The sequence below is a fragment of the Triturus cristatus genome, chromosome 4_2 (assembly GCF_964204655.1).
Source record: "Triturus cristatus chromosome 4_2, aTriCri1.1, whole genome shotgun sequence".
NCBI lineage: Eukaryota > Metazoa > Chordata > Amphibia > Caudata > Salamandridae > Triturus > Triturus cristatus.
Window position 1 is genome coordinate 247850343 of NC_140586.1, and position 24859 is coordinate 247875201.

Here is a 24859-nt window from a genome sequence, read left to right on the forward strand (position 1 = left end):
AATACGCTGACCCTCTAGAGGTGCTTAGGGGCCCCCAAAAGGACCCCCTGGGGCCCCCCTTTTTAAAAAAAATAAACGGCGAAATACGCGCACGGTGCGCGCATCCTAACGCGTTGGGTGCATGGATTCTCACGCGTTGGGTGCGCGGATCCACGGCAATGTTTTTTGAAAAAAGACAAGAAATCATTGGTTGTATGACTACTTTCTACACTGAAAGGTAGGGTGTATATTTCTGTTTTTTAAAGGTATGATTCTTATTGGTTAACAAAAACATTTTGTAAGGAACATTATATATGATAAGCTGATATGTTGAAAAGTCAAGCACACTTCCTGTCTTGTGTAGGAACATTGTGTGCTGAACTTGTGACCTGTGAGCTCAGTGCAGTGTTCCATGACCTGTTTCTATGGTAACAAGCAGAAGGCAGATTGGGGAAGGGTTGAAATGTATTTCAGTTGGAAAGGGTTGAAATGTTTAACCAATAGAAATGTGTATTTGCTTTTGAGTTTATGTGTGAAGGATTGTGATTTCATGTTTACATGTATATGTGTGGAAAATGAAAGGTAAACTTTTCCATTCTTTGTTTTTGCTGAGAGGTGCACAGTGCAGAGATTCTGTAAAAGAATGGTGAGTGATTGATATACTTCTTAATCTACAAAAGAACTTGAAAGATGAGTTATTTAATTGTGAGGGGATGTATGTAGACTATTTTGATTTTAATCAGACTAATGTATTTCTCCTGCTAAAGGGTAGGGAGTACTTTTTTTCTCTACAATGTGTGTGCATGTAGAAACCATTCTGTGATAAGCATTTGTGTTTGTAGACAGATAACTGTGCTGTTTATATATTTTGGTAGAATTAGAAACCAGTCATTGTTTATGAATTTGGGAAATGAGTTATGTTATGTGTGTATAGTAAAATGTAGTACTACTTCTAGATGAAGAAATGTGTTTTGGTATAGTGCAAGGGATAGTGTTGTTTGTCTAGAATCACACAGTGAGTCTGTGTGCATTTGGCAACCACTGTGAGAGAAGCTTTTGGTAACATCGTGTATTTGCTGACAGATAACTGTTTTAACTTGTCATGTTGTGAAGTTTTAGTAGCATTAGAAGACAGTTATGGCTTATGATTTGATTAAATGAGTCAGGCTTTGACAGAAAAGTGCAGTCCTGAAATATGTAGATTGTGTGCAGTTCCCTTACCACTTGCACTGTAGTGAACGAGTTTTGGTAAACTCCTAGGGATAGTGGTGCTTGTCTAGAATCACACTGTGAGTTAGTGTGTATTTGGGATCAGTGTGAGAGAAGCATTTGGTGACATCATGTATTTGCTGACAGATAACTGTTTTAAAACCTGTCATATTGTGAAGTTTTAGTAACATTAGAATCCAGTCTTTGCTTATGCGTTGATTAAATGAGTCATGCTTTGACACTTATGTGGTGTACTTAAATATTTAGATTGTGTGCAGTGCCATTAACTCTTCCAGACTAGTGAATGAGTTTTGGTAAACTCCTAGGATAGTGTTGCTTGTCTAAAATCACACCGTGAGTCTGTGTGCATTTGGGTAAGGATTGTGAGAGAGGCTAGAGCTGGACGACGAGGATTGGATTTCCGCGGTGGCCTCTCCAAAAGAGGTGGCCATCCCGGCTCGCCTTCGTTTCGTCCAGCTTAAGATCCTTCACCGGGTTTACGTGACGGGACCAAGGCTTCTACGTATGGGCTTTGCTGGTGACGGAATGTGTAAGCGTGGCTGTGGTGCGTTGGCAACTTTCATGCATATACTGTGGGAGTGCCCAAAGGTGGAGCGATTCTGGCGTGGTGTGCATGAGGTCCTGCGTGTGGTTACGCGTGTCGCGCTGTTGCCTGAAGCGAGGAGATGCCTGCTGAATGTGTGGGAACCAAATGACTATTCGGTCCCGCAGACGCGGTGGGTGACTCTGGGATACATGATAGCTAAGCGTGATATTGCTCAATTGTGGGGATCCCAGAGGCCCCCTGCGGTGTTGGCTTGGAAAGAGCATATGGACTGGTGTATGTTTCGTGAAAAGGTGGTGTATGTGGCGAGGGGTAAGCCTGGGGCGTGGGTGAAAATCTGGGGTCCCTGGAACGCTTACCGCGGGGGTATTTGTGAGCCGCCACTGCTACCGGCTGCCTCGCCTGCTCCGTCTCCCTAGATGGCCCCCCTCCCTCGGCCGTGGGCACGCGGTCCCCCAGTCCCTGATCTACTCCCATTCCCCTCGTCAGAGTTCTGCTGCTGGTTTGGATCCCCCACTTATGGAGCACATGCTGTCACTTTGGATCGCGGGTTGCCTTGCGGGTGTGGTTTTTCGTGTTGTTTTGTTTTGAGAAAAGGGAACCGTACTGTGGGCATGGAGCTATGCGGCCTGCAACATTGATATCTCCTGTTTCGCTACTCTGCACTGCCAAGAGGCTCTTACTGTATGTATGCAATATGCTTTTGTCACTCTAGCGGCCGGCCGGGTGGTTGTAGGCCCATACCTGTAAATTTTTACAGACTGCAATAAACAGTTTCAAAAAAAAAAAAAAAAAAAAAAAAAAAAAAAAGGATTGTGAGAGAAACATTTGGTAACATCGTGTATTTGCTGACAGATACCTGTTTTAAAACCAGTCATGTTGTGAAGTTTTAGTAGCATTAGAAGCCAGTCTTTGCTTATGCTTTGATTATATGAGTTAGGCTTTGACATAAAAGTGCAGTCCTGAAATATGAAGATTGTGTGCAGTTCCCTTACCACTTCCACAGTAGTGAATGATTTTTGGTAAACTCCTAGGTATAGTGGTTGTTGTCTAGAATCACACTGTGAGTCTGTGTGCATTTGGGAACCACTGTGAGAGAAGCATTTGTTAACATCTTGTATTTGCTGACAGATAACTAATTTAAAACCTCTCAAGTTTTAGTAGCATTAGAAGCTAGTCTTTGCTTATGCATTGATAAAATGAGTCAGGGGTTGACACTAAGGTGCAGTACCATGTACTATTCTGTTCACTGTGGCAGAACTGAAAATGTATAAGTTTTACCTAAGCACTGTCCTATAAGTAGTCTGATTATTTAGTCAGTTTCTAAGTACCAAATAGATTGCTTCAAATGTCTATGCAGTATGCATGTAGTGTTCTAACATACTATACACTTGTCTTTCACACTTTCAATTCCCTAGTCAGTATCCATACACTTCCAGGAAATACCCTGTCACTCCCTTTGCAGTCCTCTAGTGACCCATTCAGCACCATGTACTAATCCATTCACTGTGCTAAAACCCAAACACTTACAAATTCAGCAAGATACTATCTTTGCAGTACTCTAATCATTCAGTCAGTGCCTAAGTATTCATACACTGAGCCAGGCCTTAGCACATGGACTGCTTCAAACCCCTATGCAACCCCTATGCACTATGCATGCAGTCTTCTAACCACCTAGAAACTTGTCTTTCCCACTTTCAATTTCCTAGTCAGTATCCATACAGTCCAGCACTTGTCACTGCCTTTGCACTCCTCTAGTGACCCATTCAGTACCAAGTACTAATCCATTCCCTCTGGGAAAAGCCTAGCACTTATAAATTCAGCTAGGCACTCTCCTTGCTGTACTCTAATCATTCAGTCAGTACCCAAGTAGTGATGCAGTGAGCCAGGCCTTAGCACATGGACTGCTTTAAATGCCTATGCAGTATGGATGCAGTCCTCTAATCACCTACACAGTTGTGTTTCACATCTTCAATTCCCTAGTAAGTATTCATACTCTTCTAGCAAACACCCTGTCACTCACCCAGTGTGTCTCCTTATAGTACTGTAATCATTTAGTCAGTTAGCATGTAGCCTTTTAGTGAGGTAGGCTTTAGGGCATGAACTGCTTCAAAGTAGTATGCACTATGCATGTAGTGTTTTAACGATCGTCACACTTGTGGTTCAGGGCTATAGTTTCTTAGTCAGTTTTTATATAAAATGTGTTTGTACAGTAATGGAATAGTATAAATTTGAAAGTTATTAATATACATTTATTTGTGATCTTTTTTACAGATACAGAACAGGAGTGTTTCTCATCTGTTTGCACTCTTCTCGTGCAAGATTGTTTGGATGAGGGGTCCTTAGGTGTTTCATCATACTTGCTGTGCCGCACGAGTATTTTTTGTTAGGATCCCCTCGTAACAGAACTCTTTGGCAAATCTTGCGAGTGATGAAGGTGGCATTGGTCTTTGTTTGCCCCTTGGGAAAAGTAAAAAATTTCCTCACCACTGAAGAAAAACGTTGTGGGCGTGGTGCCTTCTGCAAAAAAAAAATCCTCAGATTCGGTAAATATTTTAAAGCGGCAATATTTACAGTTTTTGTAAGTTAAACTTATACAATTTTGTTAGCTGTATGCATTTTATATATCTGTGATTTGTTTCTTGTGGTATTTTGTTGAGAATACCATGTTGTTGTTTTTTTAACAATCTTTCTGATTTTCCAGGTCTGTCGTCGACAACCATGATTCCCACAGAAGTGTTCCGCCTTGTTGTTTTGTTTTATTGTTGTTACATTTTGTTTATAAGTTTATTGTTCATATATATGTTAATAAAAAAATTAAGTTTGAAAATAGTTTATCGTTTATATATTTATTATTATAAAAAATAAAGATTGAAAAAATAATTAATAATGTTGGTTGTTCTCTTAACTGCTGTGAGACTCTTTCTTGTTCTTATTACTGTTATTCGATGGAGTCCACCATGGTGTTAAATTTTGGGGCACTTAGCGCTGGAATACTGGTGATATCTGCAGTTTGCACCAACTTCTGAATAGTGTGTTAGATTTATCTCAACTTTACTTCCGTTAAAGTGCTGATAATGAAATGGAGAGTAGCCGTTCCCGTGCAAAAAGACACGAGGTGCACCTTTCCGATTTATTCTAAATACTAAAATCCTGTATTGAATTGCACTGAGGTATTGGCTGCACTTACAGTGTACACACAAAATCTATTAAGAAATCTCATTGTATTTATATTGATTTGCAATAGTGCGTTAGGTGCTGGATCTTGACGCAATACACTGCTCAGTTCGTATATTGTTCTGCACACGAAAAAAATCACATCAAAACTTTCACACCAATTGCAATGCGAAACAAATTCTGGCGATAAGACACGTTAGCACCAGGGATTTTACACCTGCTTTCTGCTGGTGTTAAGCAGGACAACTACCTGCACCATGAAAGGGAACACAGCCAAGAGGCACACAAGAACACCCACAGGTGCCATAGAGTCAATGAGCATGATACAGGGATACCCATGAGGGCCACAAGACTCATCGCAACAACTTCAGGACCGCCAATGCCCCCCAAACCCGCATCTGACCAAGTGTGTCCCTGTGGTCATTGTGTTAGCATGATAGGCACGAGCCCTGCAATATCACAGTGTGCTGTCACCTCAGCTTTGGCATGAAGCCTGGACATGTAGCTACGCACGCATCCTCCTGCATGTACAACCAGCGTGTGTTGGTCCGGGGTACACAGGTCAGCGCAGGGGTGTGCCTATTCGGCAAGGGGAACGGGGTGTCTCGGACATGTCCATATACAGAAAGTGCGGTAAGTGTGTCTCTGTGTTCTGGTGTGGCCTGCCACAAGGGCCGCAGCAGTCGATGTTGTAAAGTGGCATGCACCACCTCCAAACGGCACTGTGATGGTGTAGTTGGAATGCAGCAGGACATGCGCGAATAGGCATTACAATGGTGTGCCGTACGAGTGCACGAGATACAACAGCGCACCGTACATAAGTGTGGGGGCTCATGTGAGGGAGAAGCAGCTGTTTGGCAACGTAACAGACAGTGAACTCGCCCATGTGCCACGTGCTGGGCATCTCATCCATGATGACCATGGTCGCAGACATCCCACAACACCAACGACTGGCCTTTGTACACATCCTGTATGAATGCAGCGTGGTTTTCACTTCTATGCTCGTTCAGTGGTGTGATGTTGGTGGGTTGTGTGACTTGTGCTCCTTGTTGGTGTGTTTCATTTTGGCCATTGTTAGTCTATATGTGTGTTGTACTTAATTGTGCATGTGTGCCATTCTGCTCATCTCCCCCCCTCCCCCCACTCTCTGCTTCTTCCTCTTCCTAGTGCTGTTGTGTCTATAATTTTGTTGCTGCACACATAAATATATGTAAAGAATAAATTAGAATAGTTCCTTGATTCTTTTAGGTTTCAAAACTTCTCTATTGGTTTCTTTTTAATTTTCCATATGAACCGTTTTTTTAATATTCAACAACACATAGAAGTCAGAAGTGCAACGTATTCTATCAACACACTTTCTAGAACATTCTACAATACATGCAGGTTAAAAGTTCATAATTTTTTTTAAACTTTGCGATATTTTTTTGTAACATTTTCTTGAACATTTAATGACACGTGCAGGTTAAAATTTGGCGATTGTTTTAAGTTTGAACAGTGCCTTCCAAATGCAAGTAGCAGGTGTGGTTGAGCTGAGCAAATTTTATCCTATGATATGTACTCCACGTTGAAACTGCTTTTTCTTAACCAATCACAAAGATGCTTTTCCACAAAACTAATATGCACCCTACTTTAAAAAAAGAATGCTTTTCATGATATTTTTAGAGATAAGTTATAGATAGGAATTAGCCTTTAAAAAACCTTTGAAATTCACTGAAAAAAACATAGGTTTCAGGGGTGTTATAGTTAGGAAATAGCATGTAAAAAACATTTGAAATTCACTGAAAAAACCAAAGGTTTCAGGGGCGTTATAGTTAGGAATTGGCATTCAAAAAACCTTAGAAATTCACTGTCATTTGAGATGTCATCAGTGATGTCATCAGTGATGTCACTGACCATGTCATGAGTGATGTAATATGTGACGTCATCAGCAGTGCATTGCGGGTGCGCGAGTTATAGTTAGCTGAACTAACTACAACAGGGGAATTTCTAGGGTTTTGTACGAGGGAAATGTCCAGCTAACTATAACACCCCTGAAACTTATGATTTTTTCAGTGAATATATATATATATATGTATATATATACATTAAATGCAAATATTGAAAGATGCTTTGAATAATTCAAAAAATAAAATTCATTTGTATCTCCAAATACAATGTAAAATAAAAATAAATAAATAAAGAAATACTAATATTAATAGACAAGCAGGGTAATTAAATATACAAATTGAATAATGAAAACATATACTAATATTAACACACATTATAGAAACAATAATAAACAACATTAAAATGGTAAATTGTAATTAGTATGTTATATACATTAAATATAAATCTATTAAAGTAACATTTCTAAAGAATAAGACACAAAAAATTAAACATCATATAAAATATAAATATAAAATGAAATTGAATAGATTCTTTAACATTAAACCACAAAAATGTATCTATAAATACTAACACAAAAACAAATGTAAAACATTCACATATAAAAGACATAAAAATAATCACTACTTGTATAAATAAAATCCTACAAATGTAAAGAAAAATGCAAATATGTACCTAAGCTTACGGAATCCTTCTTCCTTTATTATTTTGGATAAGTACTAAAAGAAAATATTTCAAAGGATTAACTTGTTGCAATTCCTTTTGGGTACAGGAGAAATGGTAGAAACATGATTTTAACAGTATCCAACTTTTACATCTGAGAGGAGAACAATGTAGACAGCTTCTCAGCTAAATTAAACAAAACCTTTTTCTTCTTGTCTTGGTGCTAGAATTTTAGCACATTTGTTCTAGTCTGCAACCATAAGAGATGTAGATCTATAATTCTTGAAAGTGGTGTTATCCCTCTTGTGTTTGGTATAAGGCAGGTTATCCTTCTTTTGAAGGTACCTCAAGCTTTCTTTTGAGAAATAAAAGCTGAGCTTTCATAATTTGAAAAAGAGAAAGTTAAAGAAGAATAAAATGCAGAGAGGTAGCCATCAGGGCCTACTTCTTTCATTCAGTTTAAAAGTGATATGTCCTATCAATAGTGATATGTTTTTCCATATGTGGCCAATTCAATACTAGGAGAAAGATCCATGGAAAATGAAGGAAACTAATTGTTAAAGGTGCCATCTTCTACTCAAGGTTATTGAGGTTATATATGTTTATAAAACTAAAGGAAACAATCTTTATTTTCAGACAGGGTAATTCGAGCTACACTGTTCTAACCATTTATAGAAGATATTAAGGGTCTTTCTTTTCAACTTTCAAATAATTTCCTAATAATTTCCCATTTCTAATTTTACCCCGAAGCCCCTCTTGGAATGTGGCTATCATTTTATTTATACTCCCAGACCCATGTTATGTTTTTTGACTTCTTAAATGTAGCTGTATTTAAATCATTGAGAGAATCTTGTGATTTCAAGGTGTAAATGTTATGTTCTAAGGTACTGGTTTTCTTCAATACAACTATTAAGATGGGGCATTGTAAACATCTCATTATTTTCAATGACTATATCTGATGGACTGCTCTTAATTCAGAAATTTAACTGAGAAAGCAGGACATTCATTTAGAAATTGTGAGCCTTTGAATACATCTCTCTTAAATCTACACTGATTGGTACCTACTGGAGGCAGGAAAATATCAAAATCAGAACAAAATAAAGTATGATCACCAAATAGTTTAAAACCAATTTCTGAAAGTAAAAGATTATTTGTAAGTTTTAAGCTAACAAATAAATAAAAACAATGCTAGATTGTGTGGTGTGAACTGGAGTGAAAAATATACTTATTCTTTTCTGGATTACATAATCATCACATATCAGGGAAGTCTCTCCTCTCCAATTTATTGTTAGACATTTTTACATTTTATATTGAAAGAATCTACATAATGATCACCTACAGAGAAAGGGGCCTACCACCTAATGAAAATCATATCATGATGGCAAATAATTCTTCAAAAACGTTATTAGAATATAATTGTTGTTTTTCCAAAGTAAAATATTAGAATTTTTAAAGCTAATGATATACCATCCACCATTTGTTTCACATTAGTATGTAAATATATGGATCAGTTGAGGTTAAAAATTAAATTAAAATTATGACCCTATTCTTTTTACCAAACCCAGTGGAACAGAAAATTTTACCTACTCAAGATCCATTTAATGTATTTGTTTCTTCATCAGTTTCAAGAGTCCCCTGTGGTAAATGGTTTTAGATTCACTAAGTGAGACAATATCCTCTGCCATTAAAATTCCAAGAGGTACCACTACTTAAAGCATTACCCACACAGATGTGCTTTCTTTTTTTCTTTCTTTCTCTTCAGTAATATGATTTAAAATAATTTGGAATTTCATTGTTTCTAAATGAGACAACACATTTTGTCTCGTAGGGGATTATTAGGGGCTTTAACATTCCCAAATGTTCCTCAAGTCACTAAAGGCATTGCAAAGAAATAAACACTGAATAATGACTTCAAAGTTCTACATTTACCACAATGTAAAAAAGGGAAAATCAATGTAAAGTCAATTGAAAAATGGCATAAAACAGGGCAGAAAGGTTTAAACAAAGTAAATGTCACATAATAAGGAACACTTAGCATACAACAAAGGATAGGAAACAACTGCATGGAAGAGACCACATACCAATTCTAAAGAAGGACTGTTTTATGAAGGTCTGGAGGGAATGGTGATAGTCAAAGTCAAAGTCAAAGTCAAAGCAAGCTTTATTCGGTGCAAAATAGACCACCATAAAAGCATTCTAAAATCAAGACAACCATCACCATTTAAAAAGAGAAGGAGAATATAAAGGCGGATTTGAAACAGCATAAAATCATACTCAATGAAATAGAGCAAAATACAGTACTGGTTTGCATGATATATAGTGCTAATGTGCAAAATAGCCTATAACTTTTATATACAAAAAGTGCTAATGCATATCCCAATATGGGGTACAGTGCAAATTAGTCGGGGTACCCTATGTCGTATCAATACAGAAAGTGCGTTGTGCTATCATATGTCCCTGTGAAGAATACATAAAATAACTACATAGTCTAAAAGGAATGTGGGCAGTGCAGGATATTATTAAATGCCCCGGTGTAATGCGCTGGACATAATAGGCAACAAAACCTGCGTCATGTAAAAAAACAAAGGGGCAGATTTATGAGCCCCTTGCGCCACTTTTGCGTCACTTTTAACATGGGAAAAGTGACGCAAAAGTGGCGCAAGGGGCTCATAAATCTGCCCCAAAGTGCATTGTGCTGTCGTAAATCCTAATGGGCAACACATGAGATGGCTACATACATTCATCTGACTTATTGAATAGCAAAGCATCCATTTATAAACAAGTCATTCTTCTTCTTGTTGCCATTAGTATAACATTTAAGAGTTAAAAAATTTAAAAATTAATTTGTTCATTAGATGTAATTTCAAAAAAGATTCATTCTGTATCTTTGAACATAAAACACAACAATTGTGTTGAAGAGAAAGAAATTAAGTGTAAGTGTAAAAATTATTAGCCAGATTGCTTCATCTGTAAGCATTGCATCACAAAGTAGTAAAACAGCACATACTAATAATTCCAGTTTAAGAGTAAAACAAAATGACTTCACAGAACTTTTTTTTTTAATGATTTTGTTTTGGTGTTTATTCCATGCACAGCCTAAAAACTTGGCCACCCTGCAGACCAGTGATGGAGTACCATCTGTTTTTAAAATTCGGAGGGCGACTAGTTGCTTGGTTGTCCCAAGGTTTCTGCAAACTGGTTTTAACCATCTGGCCCTTGCCAATTTGTATGCGGGGCAGGCAAAAAGGAAATGGGCAATACTTTCCTCCGGGCAGGGCAGCATGGGCATGGGGATTTTGGTGTATTCCATTTAGCTATGAACGAGTTTAAGGGTAGGGAACCTAATCTGAATTGGATATACAAGGTTCTGTCTCTTGGCACTTGAATGAAGTCCATGTATGGTTCAAGACAGCTATATTGTTTGTGTCAAAGGTACTCCTCAGTTAGTTTCCCCAGATGGAGGGTTCTTAATTCCTGTTCGGCTACCCAGTTCCAGTAAAGCAATTTTAGATCCTCTTTTGAGGGAGGGATCTGGCTTGCCCATGCCCCGGACAGCCCTAAATCAGTCAGCAATTTCTTGAGATTCGCCAACCATTTAACTTTGTTGCCCGTATCCAGTAACAGTACCTCTGAAAGTGCAGCTGAATACCCAGAAAGCTCCTGTGTCCGCCGGAGACGTGCCCAAAAAAACAGGGGACAGGACCTGGCGATATCACTAAAAGAGCGCCTGCCCATATCATATAAAAGTGGTTTCAAGGGGGTGCTGATGGGGAGTGAAACTGTCTCTCTATAGAATTTGTGTTCGGATTTAGAAATATCATCTGTATTGTCAAAGCCCCAGAGCTCCGCACCATATAGGGCCGAGCTCACTGCTTTGCTCTCATAAACTGCCAGGGCAGGAGCGACCGGTTTGCTTAGTGATAGGCTTTGTGCTTTCCTGATAGCTCCTGCCACTCGCTTGTGATTTAATAGCATTTTGTCCAGATGGAATCTCCAAATTGTCTTGTCAGAGAGTCTAACCCCCAAATAGTCGAAGGTTTTCACTCTCTCTAGCTGGGTTCCATCTAGAGTGAGGCTATTTCTAAGATGTTTACAAGAATTAAAGGGGCATAAACTTCGTTTTTGCAGTGTTTATCTTCAAACCACGGTTTGTGCAAAAAAGATGGAATCGGTCTAACAGCTTCTGGAGACCAGCTGGAGTTTTGGAGATGAGCAATGTGTCGTCGGCAAAGAGGAGGGTCGCGATTTTTTCACCAGCCAAAGTGGGTGCATCGGCAGGATCTTTCCCCAAAAAGTCAACCATCCCATTCACATACAATGAGAATAGGGTGGGAGCCATAACGCACCCTTGGCGGACCCCCCTACTGACGATGATCCTATCGGTAACTTGGCCCTGGGCGCCCCATCTTACACGAGCATAATTATCCTCGTGTAGAGAAATCAGTAGGTTCAGAACTTGTGACGGGGTGCCCATTTCTGCCAAAACTGGCCACAAATTCCCCCTGGGTACCAAGTCAAACGCGGTCTTAAGGTCGATGAAGGCAAGATATAAACTGCCCCTACCAATCACTACCACTTTCCAATAGATAAGGAGCAAACGGAACACCTGGTCAATAGTCCCAGTGTTCCTTCTGAACCCTGCTTTGTATTGGGAGATGATGTTGCCATCATCTATCCAGTCCTGAATCCTGTGTAGGAGAACCCTGCCAACCGCCTTTTGGATAACATCAATCTGGCTAATAGGCCTGTAGTTGGCAGGGTCCTCCCTATCCCCTTTTTTGTATATTGGAACTACTTGGGCTCCTTTCCAGGAGTCTGGGACCGGTGCGCCCTTTACAATTGAATTGAGCAAAAGCAGGATGTAATTAGCCCATCTAACTGGATCTAATTGCAGTAAGTTCCCTGGAATGCCATCCGGTCCTGCTGCTTTGGCAGGAACGATACGATTAATTGCTTCGACAATTTTGGTGATGTTAAAGGATATGGCATCATCGGCAGAGTGGGGATGGTATACACTCTCCGTGATCTGCTGGTTATCCGAGGGATCCTGACATGAGTATAGTCCAGAGAAGTGGGCATGCCATTCTCGACTAGTGATATGGTTGGGTATTGGGACATTGCCTTTGGAATCAACAGCTTTAATCAGGTTCCAAAAGGTTGCAGAGTCCCTTGGATTGCAAGCATTTTTGAGTGCCTGCCAGTGTGATTCCTCCCAGTCGCGTTTTGCTTTTTTGATAATGGCGTTATATTCTTTCCTGGCTTCTCTGACTTTAGAAATAGTTTTCCCTTTTATGGCAAGGGACAGAGCTTTCCTCTTTAGTCGACAGCCCTTGGTAAACCAGGGATTAAGTTCCTTTTTGTTGTTAGATTTATAATTGGAAGGTTGCCCAGACTGGAAGTGCAAACTCATCTGACTGATGGTTGCATCGTAAATAGAGGTTGCCTTAGATGTTACTGCTGGGTCTTTTACAACTGCTTCCAGTTCCCTGGTTCTAGTCGTCAGGATTTAAAAGATAGACTGAATTTTAAAGTCTTGCCCTACAACCTTCGTCCACTTCAAGAACCTACCAGAGTTGGAGGGGACAACATCTTTGGTGGCTAAGATAGGATCAGTACTTGGGACTCGGTCGGGCCGTAACCAAGAATTCTGTAAGCAACAGGACAGGGTGTTATGATCACTATCCACTGTGGAGCCAATTACCATATCAGCAGATGCAGTCCAAAGGCGGATGTCCAGCAGGATATAATCAATACGTGAGGTAGATCCTACTCTGTTATAAGTGTGAGCTCCTAAAGAGTCAGATGGAACTCTACCATTCAGGGCCCTCAAACCAAATTCTACAGTAATTGCATTAATTTGGATAGCCACCTGAGTCCACTTCTTGATGGGTACTAGGTCTAAGAAAGGTATTCCCCATTGGAGGTCTTCGTCTGTTGTCCCCAAGAGGTCGTCCGAACCTAGAGGTTTGTAGGTACAGTTGGGATCTCCTGCTACCATAATTTGCGCAAGTGCATGGCAGCTGCTTAATATTTCCACGAGAAGTGAGAGAGTAGGCGAAGTCTTACCCCCAGTCATCCCTCTTGCATAGACATTAAAAAGTTCAAGGGTTTCCCCACCCTTTGGCCCTTTCATGGTGAGCCACAAAATGTCTTGGGAAGGGACTATATTTTGTTTTACTGTCCACCCCAGGTCAATACTGACCCACACAATCAGCCCGCCAGATGGACGCCCCTTACCAGCATGAACCGCTGGAGTAAAAAAGGTGGTGATCGTCAACTAAACTATTCCAATGGGGTAGTGAGACTTTGCTCTTAAGCCCTGCGACGTTCCAAGAGAGTATCTTGAGAGGAGTATTACGCTGCTCAGATTCAGATACGTCGGTAACTATATCCTTTGTAGATATCATAGAATTAGTTTTTAGTTGGTCATGGCCTAAGAGTATCTGATCCGCCTGAGGTGTATTTGGGGAGACCAAAGAGATAACACACGGGGTAGATCCTCCTAATGATTTAAGGTCCAGCGATAAGTTCTTTGGAGGATGTGGATTAGGAATGGGCCCTTCGCATCCCCTTCCTCCTAGATCTGCAGTAAATGGTATGCTATGATTTTTAGAAATGGCCATGTGCGGTGTCCGATGCGGAAAGAAATGAGAGGGACTAGGCGAGAATGCTTTATCCTTATAAGAATATGCGTTCAGCCTTACGATCTGGACAGGGTTGTTAGGTAGTCAGTCAATTTGGGCCAATGGTGAGGGAGGGTCACACACTAAAGGTTCTTGTTGGGGAAACAGCTCTATTCTCAGCTATAGGTGGACAACGCCTGATCTGTATCGAAGATGACTCAGGGGAAGACGTACGATACTCCAGCGCAATCAAGTTATCTGCCAAAACTACGTTTGACAGAGTTAATTCGATATTGTCATACACCCCATTTGCAGATGGATGCCTGCTTGCTCTTAATATGTCCTCCCGTATGATAGAGCGACAACCTCTGACATGTCTTAGCCAATGGATAGACTTATTCACTAACGATTCTTTACTCTCGACACAATGGATGGAATTAAGTTTAGGGACATTAACCATAAAGACAGAATGGAATGCTTTCGTTTGGTCCCTATGGTTAGGAGGAGGTTGAGAAGTCATTGGAACCCGTGATCTTGAGTGAATCAGGTAATGACATAGTACTCCTAAATATAGCATGTTTGTTGACTTGAAGATGATTCTCAGAGGAGTTATTTTAGTACAAGAGGCTTGAGGTTTCTTGTAAGCATTACGTTTATTTTCATTCACGCGATGAGGCGCGTAGACCTGTGCCATTCCTAGCCCTTCACTCTCTTTACCAGTGCTAGATATTATGCTAGAAGGGCACTGTGGGGTGATCAGATGCTGATTTGAATGATAAGCCGATGGAAGAGACCTAACTAGAGAGTTGAGCCCTGTGATCATATTTTTTAAGGACTCAACTTCAGCCTTAAGGGACTGGACAATTTTAATCAGGTTATTATCAGAACATTTGCAGGAGCAGCTCCCATTCAGATGGATTTGGGAAGGCAAGATGGGAGCCGTAATTTCCACCGGAGTTATAGTGGGAGAGTCTGCTAAGATTTCAAACCTGTTTGAACAGGGTATTTGGATGCCTGATTGGCTCATGGTTGGACTTGAAGGATCAACCTGTCGATCTGGGGCGATAGCTACAGATTGTTTGTGGCCCAAAGACTTAACTAATTGCTCGTCGGAGTTGCATAAAGATTTTTTAAACATTGATGGTATAATAGTTGACGAGCCAGCTTTTATGTTGGCTACTAATAAAGAGGGAGCGGAGGGCTTATCAGTCAGGAGGTCCTCACATTCTCTCACAAGAGTGTCTATCCGATCCATAAATCAATTATCAGCAGCATTTTTGGGGGTCTTTCTGGCCTTTTTTGTCTTCCCCACAGAGGTGTTAGATCCATTTCCACCCCCAGCCCCCTCCATGATTTTCCGCTTCCCCATTATGACACCAGCAATATGCGATGAGCCAAAAATGCAAAAACAAGATGACAATACAGTTAGATTCTTTAAGCCCCTTAAGAATTAAAAAAAGAATTCATTTGTCTCTCAATGTTTTTAACAAGGCGATCTTGTAATCACAATATCTCTTATATGTCTTCGACTTACTGGCATGTGGAAATAAGAGAGTGAGCCCAGCCCAGCCACCTCCGGACAGTGACGGGCAAGGACGGGCCCGCCCTTGGCCCGGGCATCGCCCGGGCACGGCCCGCGCGCGTCCCGCACCACGGAGATCTGAAGCGCGTTTTAAGCGCGAAGATGTTTGTGACTCCTCCCTCCAGGGAGTGTAGATCTCTGGGACTTGGTGTCCCCTGTGAGGATGCTGGCAGGCAGGCAGAGCAGACAAATGCGTGTCCCGCGCCGCGGAGATCTGAAGCGCGTTTTAAGCGCGAAGATGTTCGTGACTCCTCCCTCCAGGGAGTGTAGATCTCTGGGACTTGGTGTCCCCTGTGAGGATGCTTGCAGGCAGGCAGAGCAGACAAATGCGCGTCCGCGCCGCGGAGATCTGAAGCGCGTTTTAAGCGCGAAGATGTTCGTGACTCCTCCCTCCAGGGAGTGTAGATCTCTGGGACTTGATGTCCCCTGTGAGGATGCTGGCAGGCAGGCATTGCAGACAAAGGCGCGTCCCGCGCCGCGGAGATCTGAAGCGCGTTTTAAGCGCGAAGATGTTCGTGACTCCTCCCTCCAGGGAGTGTAGATCTCTGGGACTTGATGTCCCCTGTGAGGATGCTGGCAGGCAGGCATTGCAGACAAAGGCGAGTCCCGCGCCGCGGAGATCTGAAGCGCGTTTTAAGCGCGAAGATGTTCGTGACTCCTCCCTCCAGGGAGTGTAGATCTCTGGGACTTGGTGTCCCCTGTGAGGATGCTGGCAGGCAGGCAGAGCAGACAAATGCGCGTCCTGGTGATAGACAGATCCATGTGATGAAAACATCTAATTCAATTGTAACAGCATGAAACTTGCCTATACAAAGTGTATCTGAATGTGAAGATAAAAAATGAATACATAAACATATTATTTAAAACATGAATAATTAGTTATAATAACAAACAGGACCATAACATGAAAATGTATGAAAATTATGATAAACAACCTCTGTCATCCTTTTCTCCATGATGGACTATGTTTCATCTATTCTGTTTGAATTCTTGGTAATAACACTCCCGAGGTATAACCTGCTGTAGATTTAATTAGAGGTTGAGGATCATTAATTGTCTTGACAGAAGAAGTAGTACTGTTCACATGTTTTTTTGGTTTTTTTTATAACCAACTTTTTATTGATTGTAAAGGACAGTCCATCAACACTACACAGCTGTTCGCCTACAACCATACTGCCCGGCAGCAAAGGTCATAGCTTCAAAAGGCAGTCACTTTAGAACAATGGAGACCCGTACCCCACGTCGCAGGCCCAGCTGTAATTGCCAATTGCTTAATTATCCCCCCGCCCACTAGGCACTGCGCCCTGCATATTCCATGTTGGAAACACCAGCGGAAGCGGGTATAGCATTGCCGAGCTGGCCGTGGCACAACATACCTCACCAGACAGAGCTAGCGTGATATCTGTAGATCTATGTAATTTCCCCTGTGGCTTGGTTGCAAACGTGCGTATACCAGCTTAAGTAACATAGATTACAGTCGCATCAGATATTGCATCCTAGCTATCAGCGTCAGCCCAAGCGGACTGTGCACAAATGACCCATCTATTATTTCTCGTCCAGACGCTACAAAGAGTAGGTCTTTTAAGGTTTGATATTATCCAAAATTTGTTCTAAGCTCGTTCACTAGCATTCATGTATATCTTACAGTGCATTATGAGACACAACAATCAGCAGACAGTACTTAACATTACGAAAGCGGCTTGAAGGGCACATCCGCTCTGCGTTACTGCGGCGTTGTTGCAATATCCATCCACTATATTTCCTAAGTCAAGGTTTAATAAGAAAGAAAACCAACCGGTTCACATGTTTTTAGTTATTAATGGCCAATGAATAAACAACTGATTTTTGAAAAGTGCCAATTTGCTTCAACCACTCAGAAAAGGAAGGATTAATATCTACAAACATTTGAGTAAAAATCTCATTGACATATTTAAATTTGCTAGATAATGTGTTAGAGCTGGAGTTATTTTTATTTTGCTTGTTCTGTCCACAGACTATATATCGGAAAACAGAACATTTAAACCTAAATGAAAATCTAATATTAATAGAAAACCTATAACCCCATCCAGGCGTCGGATCTCCCCTCCCTGCTTCCCCCCCTCTTCCAACCTGTTATGCTCTGCTACCTCAAATCACCACTGACAATGTTCGTGACTCCTCCCTCCAGGGAGTGTAGATCTCTGGGACTTGGTGTCCCCTGTGAGGATGCTTGCAGGCAGGCAGAGCAGACAAATGCGCGTCCGCGCCGCGGAGATCTGAAGCGCGTTTTAAGCGCGAAGATGTTCGTGACTCCTCCCTCCAGGGAGTGTAGATCTCTGGGACTTGATGTCCCCTGTGAGGATGCTGGCAGGCAGGCATTGCAGACAAAGGCGCGTCCCGCGCCGCGGAGATCTGAAGCGCGTTTTAAGCGCGAAGATGTTCGTGACTCCTCCCTCCAGGGAGTGTAGATCTCTGGGACTTGATGTCCCCTGTGAGGATGCTGGCAGGCAGGCATTGCAGACAAAGGCGAGTCCCGCGCCGCGGAGATCTGAAGCGCGTTTTAAGCGCGAAGATGTTCGTGACTCCTCCCTCCAGGGAGTGTAGATCTCTGGGACTTGGTGTCCCCCTGTGAGGATGCTGGCAGGCAGGCAGAGCAGACAAATGCGCGTCCTGGTGATAGACAGATCCATGTGATGAAAACATCTAATTCAATTGTAACAGCATGAAACTTGCCTATACAAAGTGTATCTGAATGTGAAGATAAAAAATGAATACATAAACATATTATTTAAAACATGTATAATTAGTTATAATAACAAACAGGACCATAACATGAAAATGTATGAAAATTATGATAAACAACCTCTGTCATCCTTTTCTCCATGATGGACTATGTTTCATCTATTCTGTTTGAATTCTTGGTAATAACACTCCCGAGGTATAACCTGCTGTAGATTTAATTAGAGGTTGAGGATCATTAATTGTCTTGACAGAAGAAGTAGTACTGTTCACATGTTTTTTTGGTTTTTTTTATAACCAACTTTTTATTGATTGTAAAGGACAGTCCATCAACACTACACAGCTGTTCGCCTACAACCATACTGCCCGGCAGCAAAGGTCATAGCTTCAAAAGGCAGTCACTTTAGAACAATGGAGACCCGTACCCCACGTCGCAGGCCCAGCTGTAATTGCCAATTGCTTAATTATCCCCCCGCCCACTAGGCACTGCGCCCTGCATATTCCATGTTGGAAACACCAGCGGAAGCGGGTATAGCATTGCCGAGCTGGCCGTGGCACAACATACCTCACCAGACAGAGCTAGCGTGATATCTGTAGATCTATGTAATTTCCCCTGTGGCTTGGTTGCAAACGTGCGTATACCAGCTTAAGTAACATAGATTACAGTCGCATCAGATATTGCATCCTAGCTATCAGCGTCAGCCCAAGCGGACTGTGCACAAATGACCCATCTATTATTTCTCGTCCAGACGCTACAAAGAGTAGGTCTTTTAAGGTTTGATATTATCCAAAATTTGTTCTAAGCTCGTTCACTAGCATTCATGTATATCTTACAGTGCATTATGAGACACAACAATCAGCAGACAGTACTTAACATTACGAAAGCGGCTTGAAGGGCACATCCGCTCTGCGTTACTGCGGCGTTGTTGCAATATCCATCCACTATATTTCCTAAGTCAAGGTTTAATAAGAAAGAAAACCAACCGGTTCACATGTTTTTAGTTATTAATGGCCAATGAATAAACAACTGATTTTTGAAAAGTGCCAATTTGCTTCAACCACTCAGAAAAGGAAGGATTAATATCTACAAACATTTGAGTAAAAATCTCATTGACATATTTAAATTTGCTAGATAATGTGTTAGAGCTGGAGTTATTTTTATTTTGCTTGTTCTGTCCACAGACTATATATCGGAAAACAGAACATTTAAACCTAAATGAAAATCTAATATTAATAGAAAACCTATAGTCAGGACTACTAACTTGCAGGTGGTGTAAATAGTGAAAGAAGCACTATGGAGATTTCCGATTAATCCATTGGTTCCTTTTGAAATATAAATGTCAAGAAATAGTTATGAAATATCTTTAAAAGGGAATATTCTACTTGCAATACATCACACAGCCATCATCGTAAAGCATAAAAAATGTGAAGAATAAGAATCAATTTAAAAGATCATTCGGTTTTTCTACGGGAGCTAAAAGTGCAATAAATGACTTTGGCAGTTACTCCAAAGACCAGAAAGGTTACCAACTTGTAGAGAAAATTAAGTCTGTGCTGCAGCAACAATATTGATTAAGGTAAATTATTTAGCACTTTGGCCTTTGAAGCTTTTATTGGTGCCTTGCTAAAGCCCTGCCTACTTACTTTGCTGGCTGTGGCATGAAGCCAGGCCCATGCCAGATCTGCATTTGTTAAACGTAAGTTTAGAACTATAATTAGACAAAGAGCACATGTGAAGCTCCAAACTAAATGTAATCGAAAACTGTCTCACCACTGTGGAATGTTTAAGTGGATTAAAGGTATCTCTGAATGGGATCTTCTTATTTAATGCCTCCTTGTTGTTACTCAAAGTCAAGTTTGCATAGTATTCTGGTTAGCCGCCAGATACAGCTTATGTGGCAATGTAAAATCCAGCCCCCAAGCCTGCACAAGAAGTGGGAAAATAGTCTTCCCTTAAACTAGGTACCAGGAAGGAGCCTGGGTACATACGTTGTGTTATATGCCAGTTCACAGTACAGTATGACTCCTGGGAAAGCAGTGATTCATGTCCGGATTGATTATTCCTTATTCCCCCCCCCCCATATATTTTACCCAAGATTTTTGTTGATCTAGCAGAAAAGATATCCACATTTTCTGGCAGATCTTGTAAATCCCAGAGGGATAATACCTCCTGCTTCAAAGCCTATTGGGAATCAAATGTCATCATTATGGGGACTGAAATCACAGATGAGATATAAATGACATTACATAACAAAGTGAGCTTTGATCACTGTGGCTAACCTTAAACTCACTGTCACACCATCAGTCAGTAACTCTACAAACAGCTGCAAGACAAAATACTGTGGCACACTGCAAGGGTTTGTTAGACCTGTCAGCCTTAGGGTGGTCTTCCCTCAACCTTTTTGTCTACTTACCTCCATTTTTGTTGCTAACATTTGTTTTTATTTGCTTTAGGTCTTTGTGCACTTTATCACTGTTAACCAGTGCTAAATTACCTGTGTTCACTCCCCTAAACATGGTTTGATTGGCTTAACCCTGATTGGCATATTTCATTCACTTATAAGTCCCTTGTAGAATGGTATACCATATACCCATGGCCTGATAATACACGTTACAAGTGGGCCTGCAGCACTTATTGTGCCAACAGCTTAATTATTAACTGAAAACATGTCCATAACCTGCCATTGCAGCATGAAAGACGTTTTAAATTGTTAATTCAACTTGGCAATATAACCCCCTTGACAAACTTTAAACTCGTCTTTTAATGAATGTAAGTGACCCCTAAGGTATGCCCTAGGGAGCCCATAGGACAGGATGTATCGCAATTAAAAGTCTGTACATGCATTTCTACGTTTTGCATGTCCTGGAAATGAAAAAGTCCTAAATTTATTTTTCACTAGTGTGAGGCCTACCCGTCTCATAGGATAACATTTGGTTGCTTATTAGATTTAATAACTGCTAACTTTTGATTGGGACCAGGTAATCAGTTTGTGTTTGGTATCTATGAAATTGTAATGATAAATCCTCTTTAGAGTCAGATTTTTAATTACAATTTTGAAAATGCAACTTTTAAAAAGTTGGCATTTTCTTGTCCTTAGCACTCTGGGGTCTGCAACCTCTCCTGGGTCACATGACTGGGTGTTGCTGGCAGTTAGACTTTGTGAATTCCTCCCACACAGTCACACAATCGAGGTATTAGGTGTGCCTGAATGGGCCATCTTCTGGCATGATCCACTTACAACTGAATAGGCTGTGCTCTGCCTTCACGCAAAGGGCTTGTCATCACTGTATTTTTCCTGCAGCAAGTTTGGAGCCAGAAAAAGGAAGTCGTGAAACTTTAGTCACTTCAAAGACTCTAGAACCATCTTCCGAACTTCAAAGGAGACACTGGGTATAAAAATAGAACTCTCAGATACACTTTTCAGTTCACTTCTGGAACTGTGGAAAGGACCCTCAGAGGACTGCCTGCTGCTGTGACTTGCTGTGCACTGTGCAAGACTGCTTTGCTGCCTGGAACCTGCCTTGAACCTTCAGAGGCCAGGCCTGCCGTTTGAGCTCTGCTTCTTCACCTGCACCCAGAATTACCAGAGTAACTCCAAGGGCTGTTTTGATGGCTTCCTGTTAAGAGCCACAGAAACATAACCGGCTCCCACCATCTTGAACCTGCACCTGAACCCACCCTTAGTGAGTCCTTACCCCCCAGTGGTGTCCCACCAATCCTGGACCCTGGGTTTGGGTGCTAAAGGTGCCCGGATAGCCAAAATCCCAAACTTGGAATTTAGGAATCATTTTGGCTAAATACTGGTCAGAGAACCAGTAAGAGACCAGAACCAACCTGTTTGTCTATCCGCCCAAGGTCCATTGCCTGTCAGCCTGACTTTGTGGCTGCTTTTGCTATGTTCTTCTCTGCAGCAGCACATACTGTTCAGTGGTCTTTTACCAAAGGGGTATCTGGCTTAATGGTACTGTCTTCGACTGCAGCTTCCTGCCTTGTCCCCCTGGAGATTTTTGCCTTACATAAAACTAACCAAGCTGGAACGTAGAAATCTTCACCGCGCCTTGGACCTCAGGCTCCCCGATGAAGATGCCCCATTTCGGACACTGCCTGCAGCCCTGTCCAGCTGAACTTTACCTTCTCAGAACATTTCACTCAAAAAATCCAAAGGTATGTGCGGAGTGGGCACAATCCAGTTCTTGTATCCAATCCGTGTATGGGTGAGATGTTTGAGACTCAGCAAGGCACTGAATCTGTGACACTCCACCTCTAACCCAGTGCTCTCCACTTGAGCCCAGATCAAGCTCTATAAGTAAAGTGCCATGGGCTGAAAGGAGAGTATCTGAGAGAAAGTGCAGAAGTGTGCAACGCTGCATTGAACTGCAAAGAAACATGGCTCATGTCTGCCAGACCCCAGGAAAAGACACTCCTTCTGAGCCACTGAGAATACTAGAGCAACCATAGGAAATATAGGAAGAAATTGTAGTTGATTTCTTTGGACATAATGCCCCAAGCCAACACCTTGTAGTTATAAGCCACAAAGTTTCAAATTTCTCAGAAGTCATTGTCTTTCCAAAAAGCTTGGCCGACTTTGTAAACTCTGACCACAAACTAATTTTCTCCACTTTTGGTACTGCGTCCACATTGTAACATGTAACAGCACTCTGTTCAATGGTAGCAACTTTGAATATGTTACTGTACATTTAGGAGTTCACTAGAATAAAATCACTGCACTGTGGCCTCAAGCCAATGGCATCATGAAGTGAGTTGTGGCCACTTAAAAAAAATCCAGAAATGGTGTGAAGGTCTCAGGAGCCGCCATTTCGGAGACATTATGTCAAGATCTGAGGGATTGTAAGGACATGTCTCATATCGTCTTCAGAAAACTTCCCTCAGAAAACGGAGGGCAAAATATCCTCATGTTGCAAGTAAGTGTTCCCCAACATTGCAGGATGTGAGGATATACAAAACTCCAGGAAGAGAAGCATGAAACTGTACAAAGGACAGAGAAAAGCACCAGGCATTCCAGAATCTGTCAAGGGAATCAGGCAGTAATTCATTATAAAAACCATTGACATTTGATCCACATTCTTAACTGACAAATAATACTAAGTGAGCCATATCACTGCTTGGAGGGACGGACTCAGAGATACTTGCAATACATCTTTATTTGTTCATGCTCAGCAAAGAGCCCTGTGAACTCCCATCAATGGATGAAGTGTCAGATCGAAAAAGACCCTAGTAATGAGATTACCCTTTTATCAACAACCCCATACCTGATTCTTACCTGATTCTGACAGCCACAGAAGACCTTCTTGTGCTAAGGTCCCATGCAGTCAAAGGTGCCAGAGCACCACAGTGGCAGTGTGAGTAAAGAGTGATCTGCTCCATGCCTACGGGCCACTATTGGCTGAGCGAGTCTCAGCACACAACCAGTAAGTGGACAATAAAGTTTCCCCGAGCCTTTCAGTCTGTCTCATTTTTTCAAGGACACAGATAGGCAGGTGGTACACCAGCTGAGGCAGCTCAACTAAACCTTTACATTCTATTGTTGAATCCACAGGTATTAGTGCTCCCAAAGTTGAAATGGGTAAGATGAGAAAATATTAAGACATAAGAATAAACTTGTTCTGTTTGGATGATTTTAATAGACTTTGTACCTTATGCATTGATGAAGGTCCAACCGTGAGTGCAGGGCCAGACTCGCCGTAGTGGGTACTGGGTGTTTCCCCAGTGGGGGGGGGGGGCAGCTTTAGATCCCTGAGGACCAATTTTGTTGCTAGGGGATGGTTTTGCAGCTGAAAAATTGGCCCCAGCACAAAAAGTGGCACAAAGCTTTCCACAAGCACCCTGCCCCCCACTGCCCACCCCTGGGGCTTGGTGAGCTCTTTGCCAGGGCCGGTTTCGGTTTCCAGTCTGGCCCTGCTTGTGCGCATAGTTCACAGGACTGGATGTCAGAGTAAGTATGACAGATAGCTCCCAACTTTGGCCCGTTGAAAAAATTTGGGTTATCATCCATGAAAAGAGGGATGTCGTTTTGGAGTAAGAAAAGCTTTGCACAGCCTGCAAACCAATAATTTTCTGTGTGGTTCAATCTGTTATCATATCTATCCATGAACATGCAGTTAAGAAATTGAGCATATTCTCTGTTTAACATGTTGGCTATTACTTGTAGGGCACTACACTCATGTTCAACATGACGTCCGTCCTGAAAGATGAGTCCATCTGGGCAAGACCATACCAGTTTTATCCAGAACACTTCTTGGATGATGATGGTCAATTCATCAAGCGAGAAGCCTTCTTACCTTTCTCTGCAGGTAAATACATACTTGTTAGGCTAAGGGTGTGTAGATTAGCACTTTGGGTAGAGAGGTGAAATGTTTAATGCAGGCAGTGTCATTGTCACATACATTTATTTGTAGATGCTGACTGGATTGCTAATGTTATGTGTGTGTTTATAGTTC

The 24859-nt window shown here is 41.5% G+C and overlaps 1 protein-coding gene across 1 annotated transcript in view; it reads left to right on the top strand.

Annotated features, from left to right (window-relative positions):
• LOC146833564 (cytochrome P450 2D6-like) overlaps positions 1–24859 on the top strand; it is a 413996-nt gene that overhangs the window by 354141 nt on the left and 34996 nt on the right. Inside the window, exon 8 of the mRNA XM_085601419.1 lies at positions 24571–24712. Coding sequence (XP_085457545.1) covers positions 24571–24712 — 142 coding nt within the window. The remainder of the gene's footprint in view (positions 1–24570; positions 24713–24859) is intronic.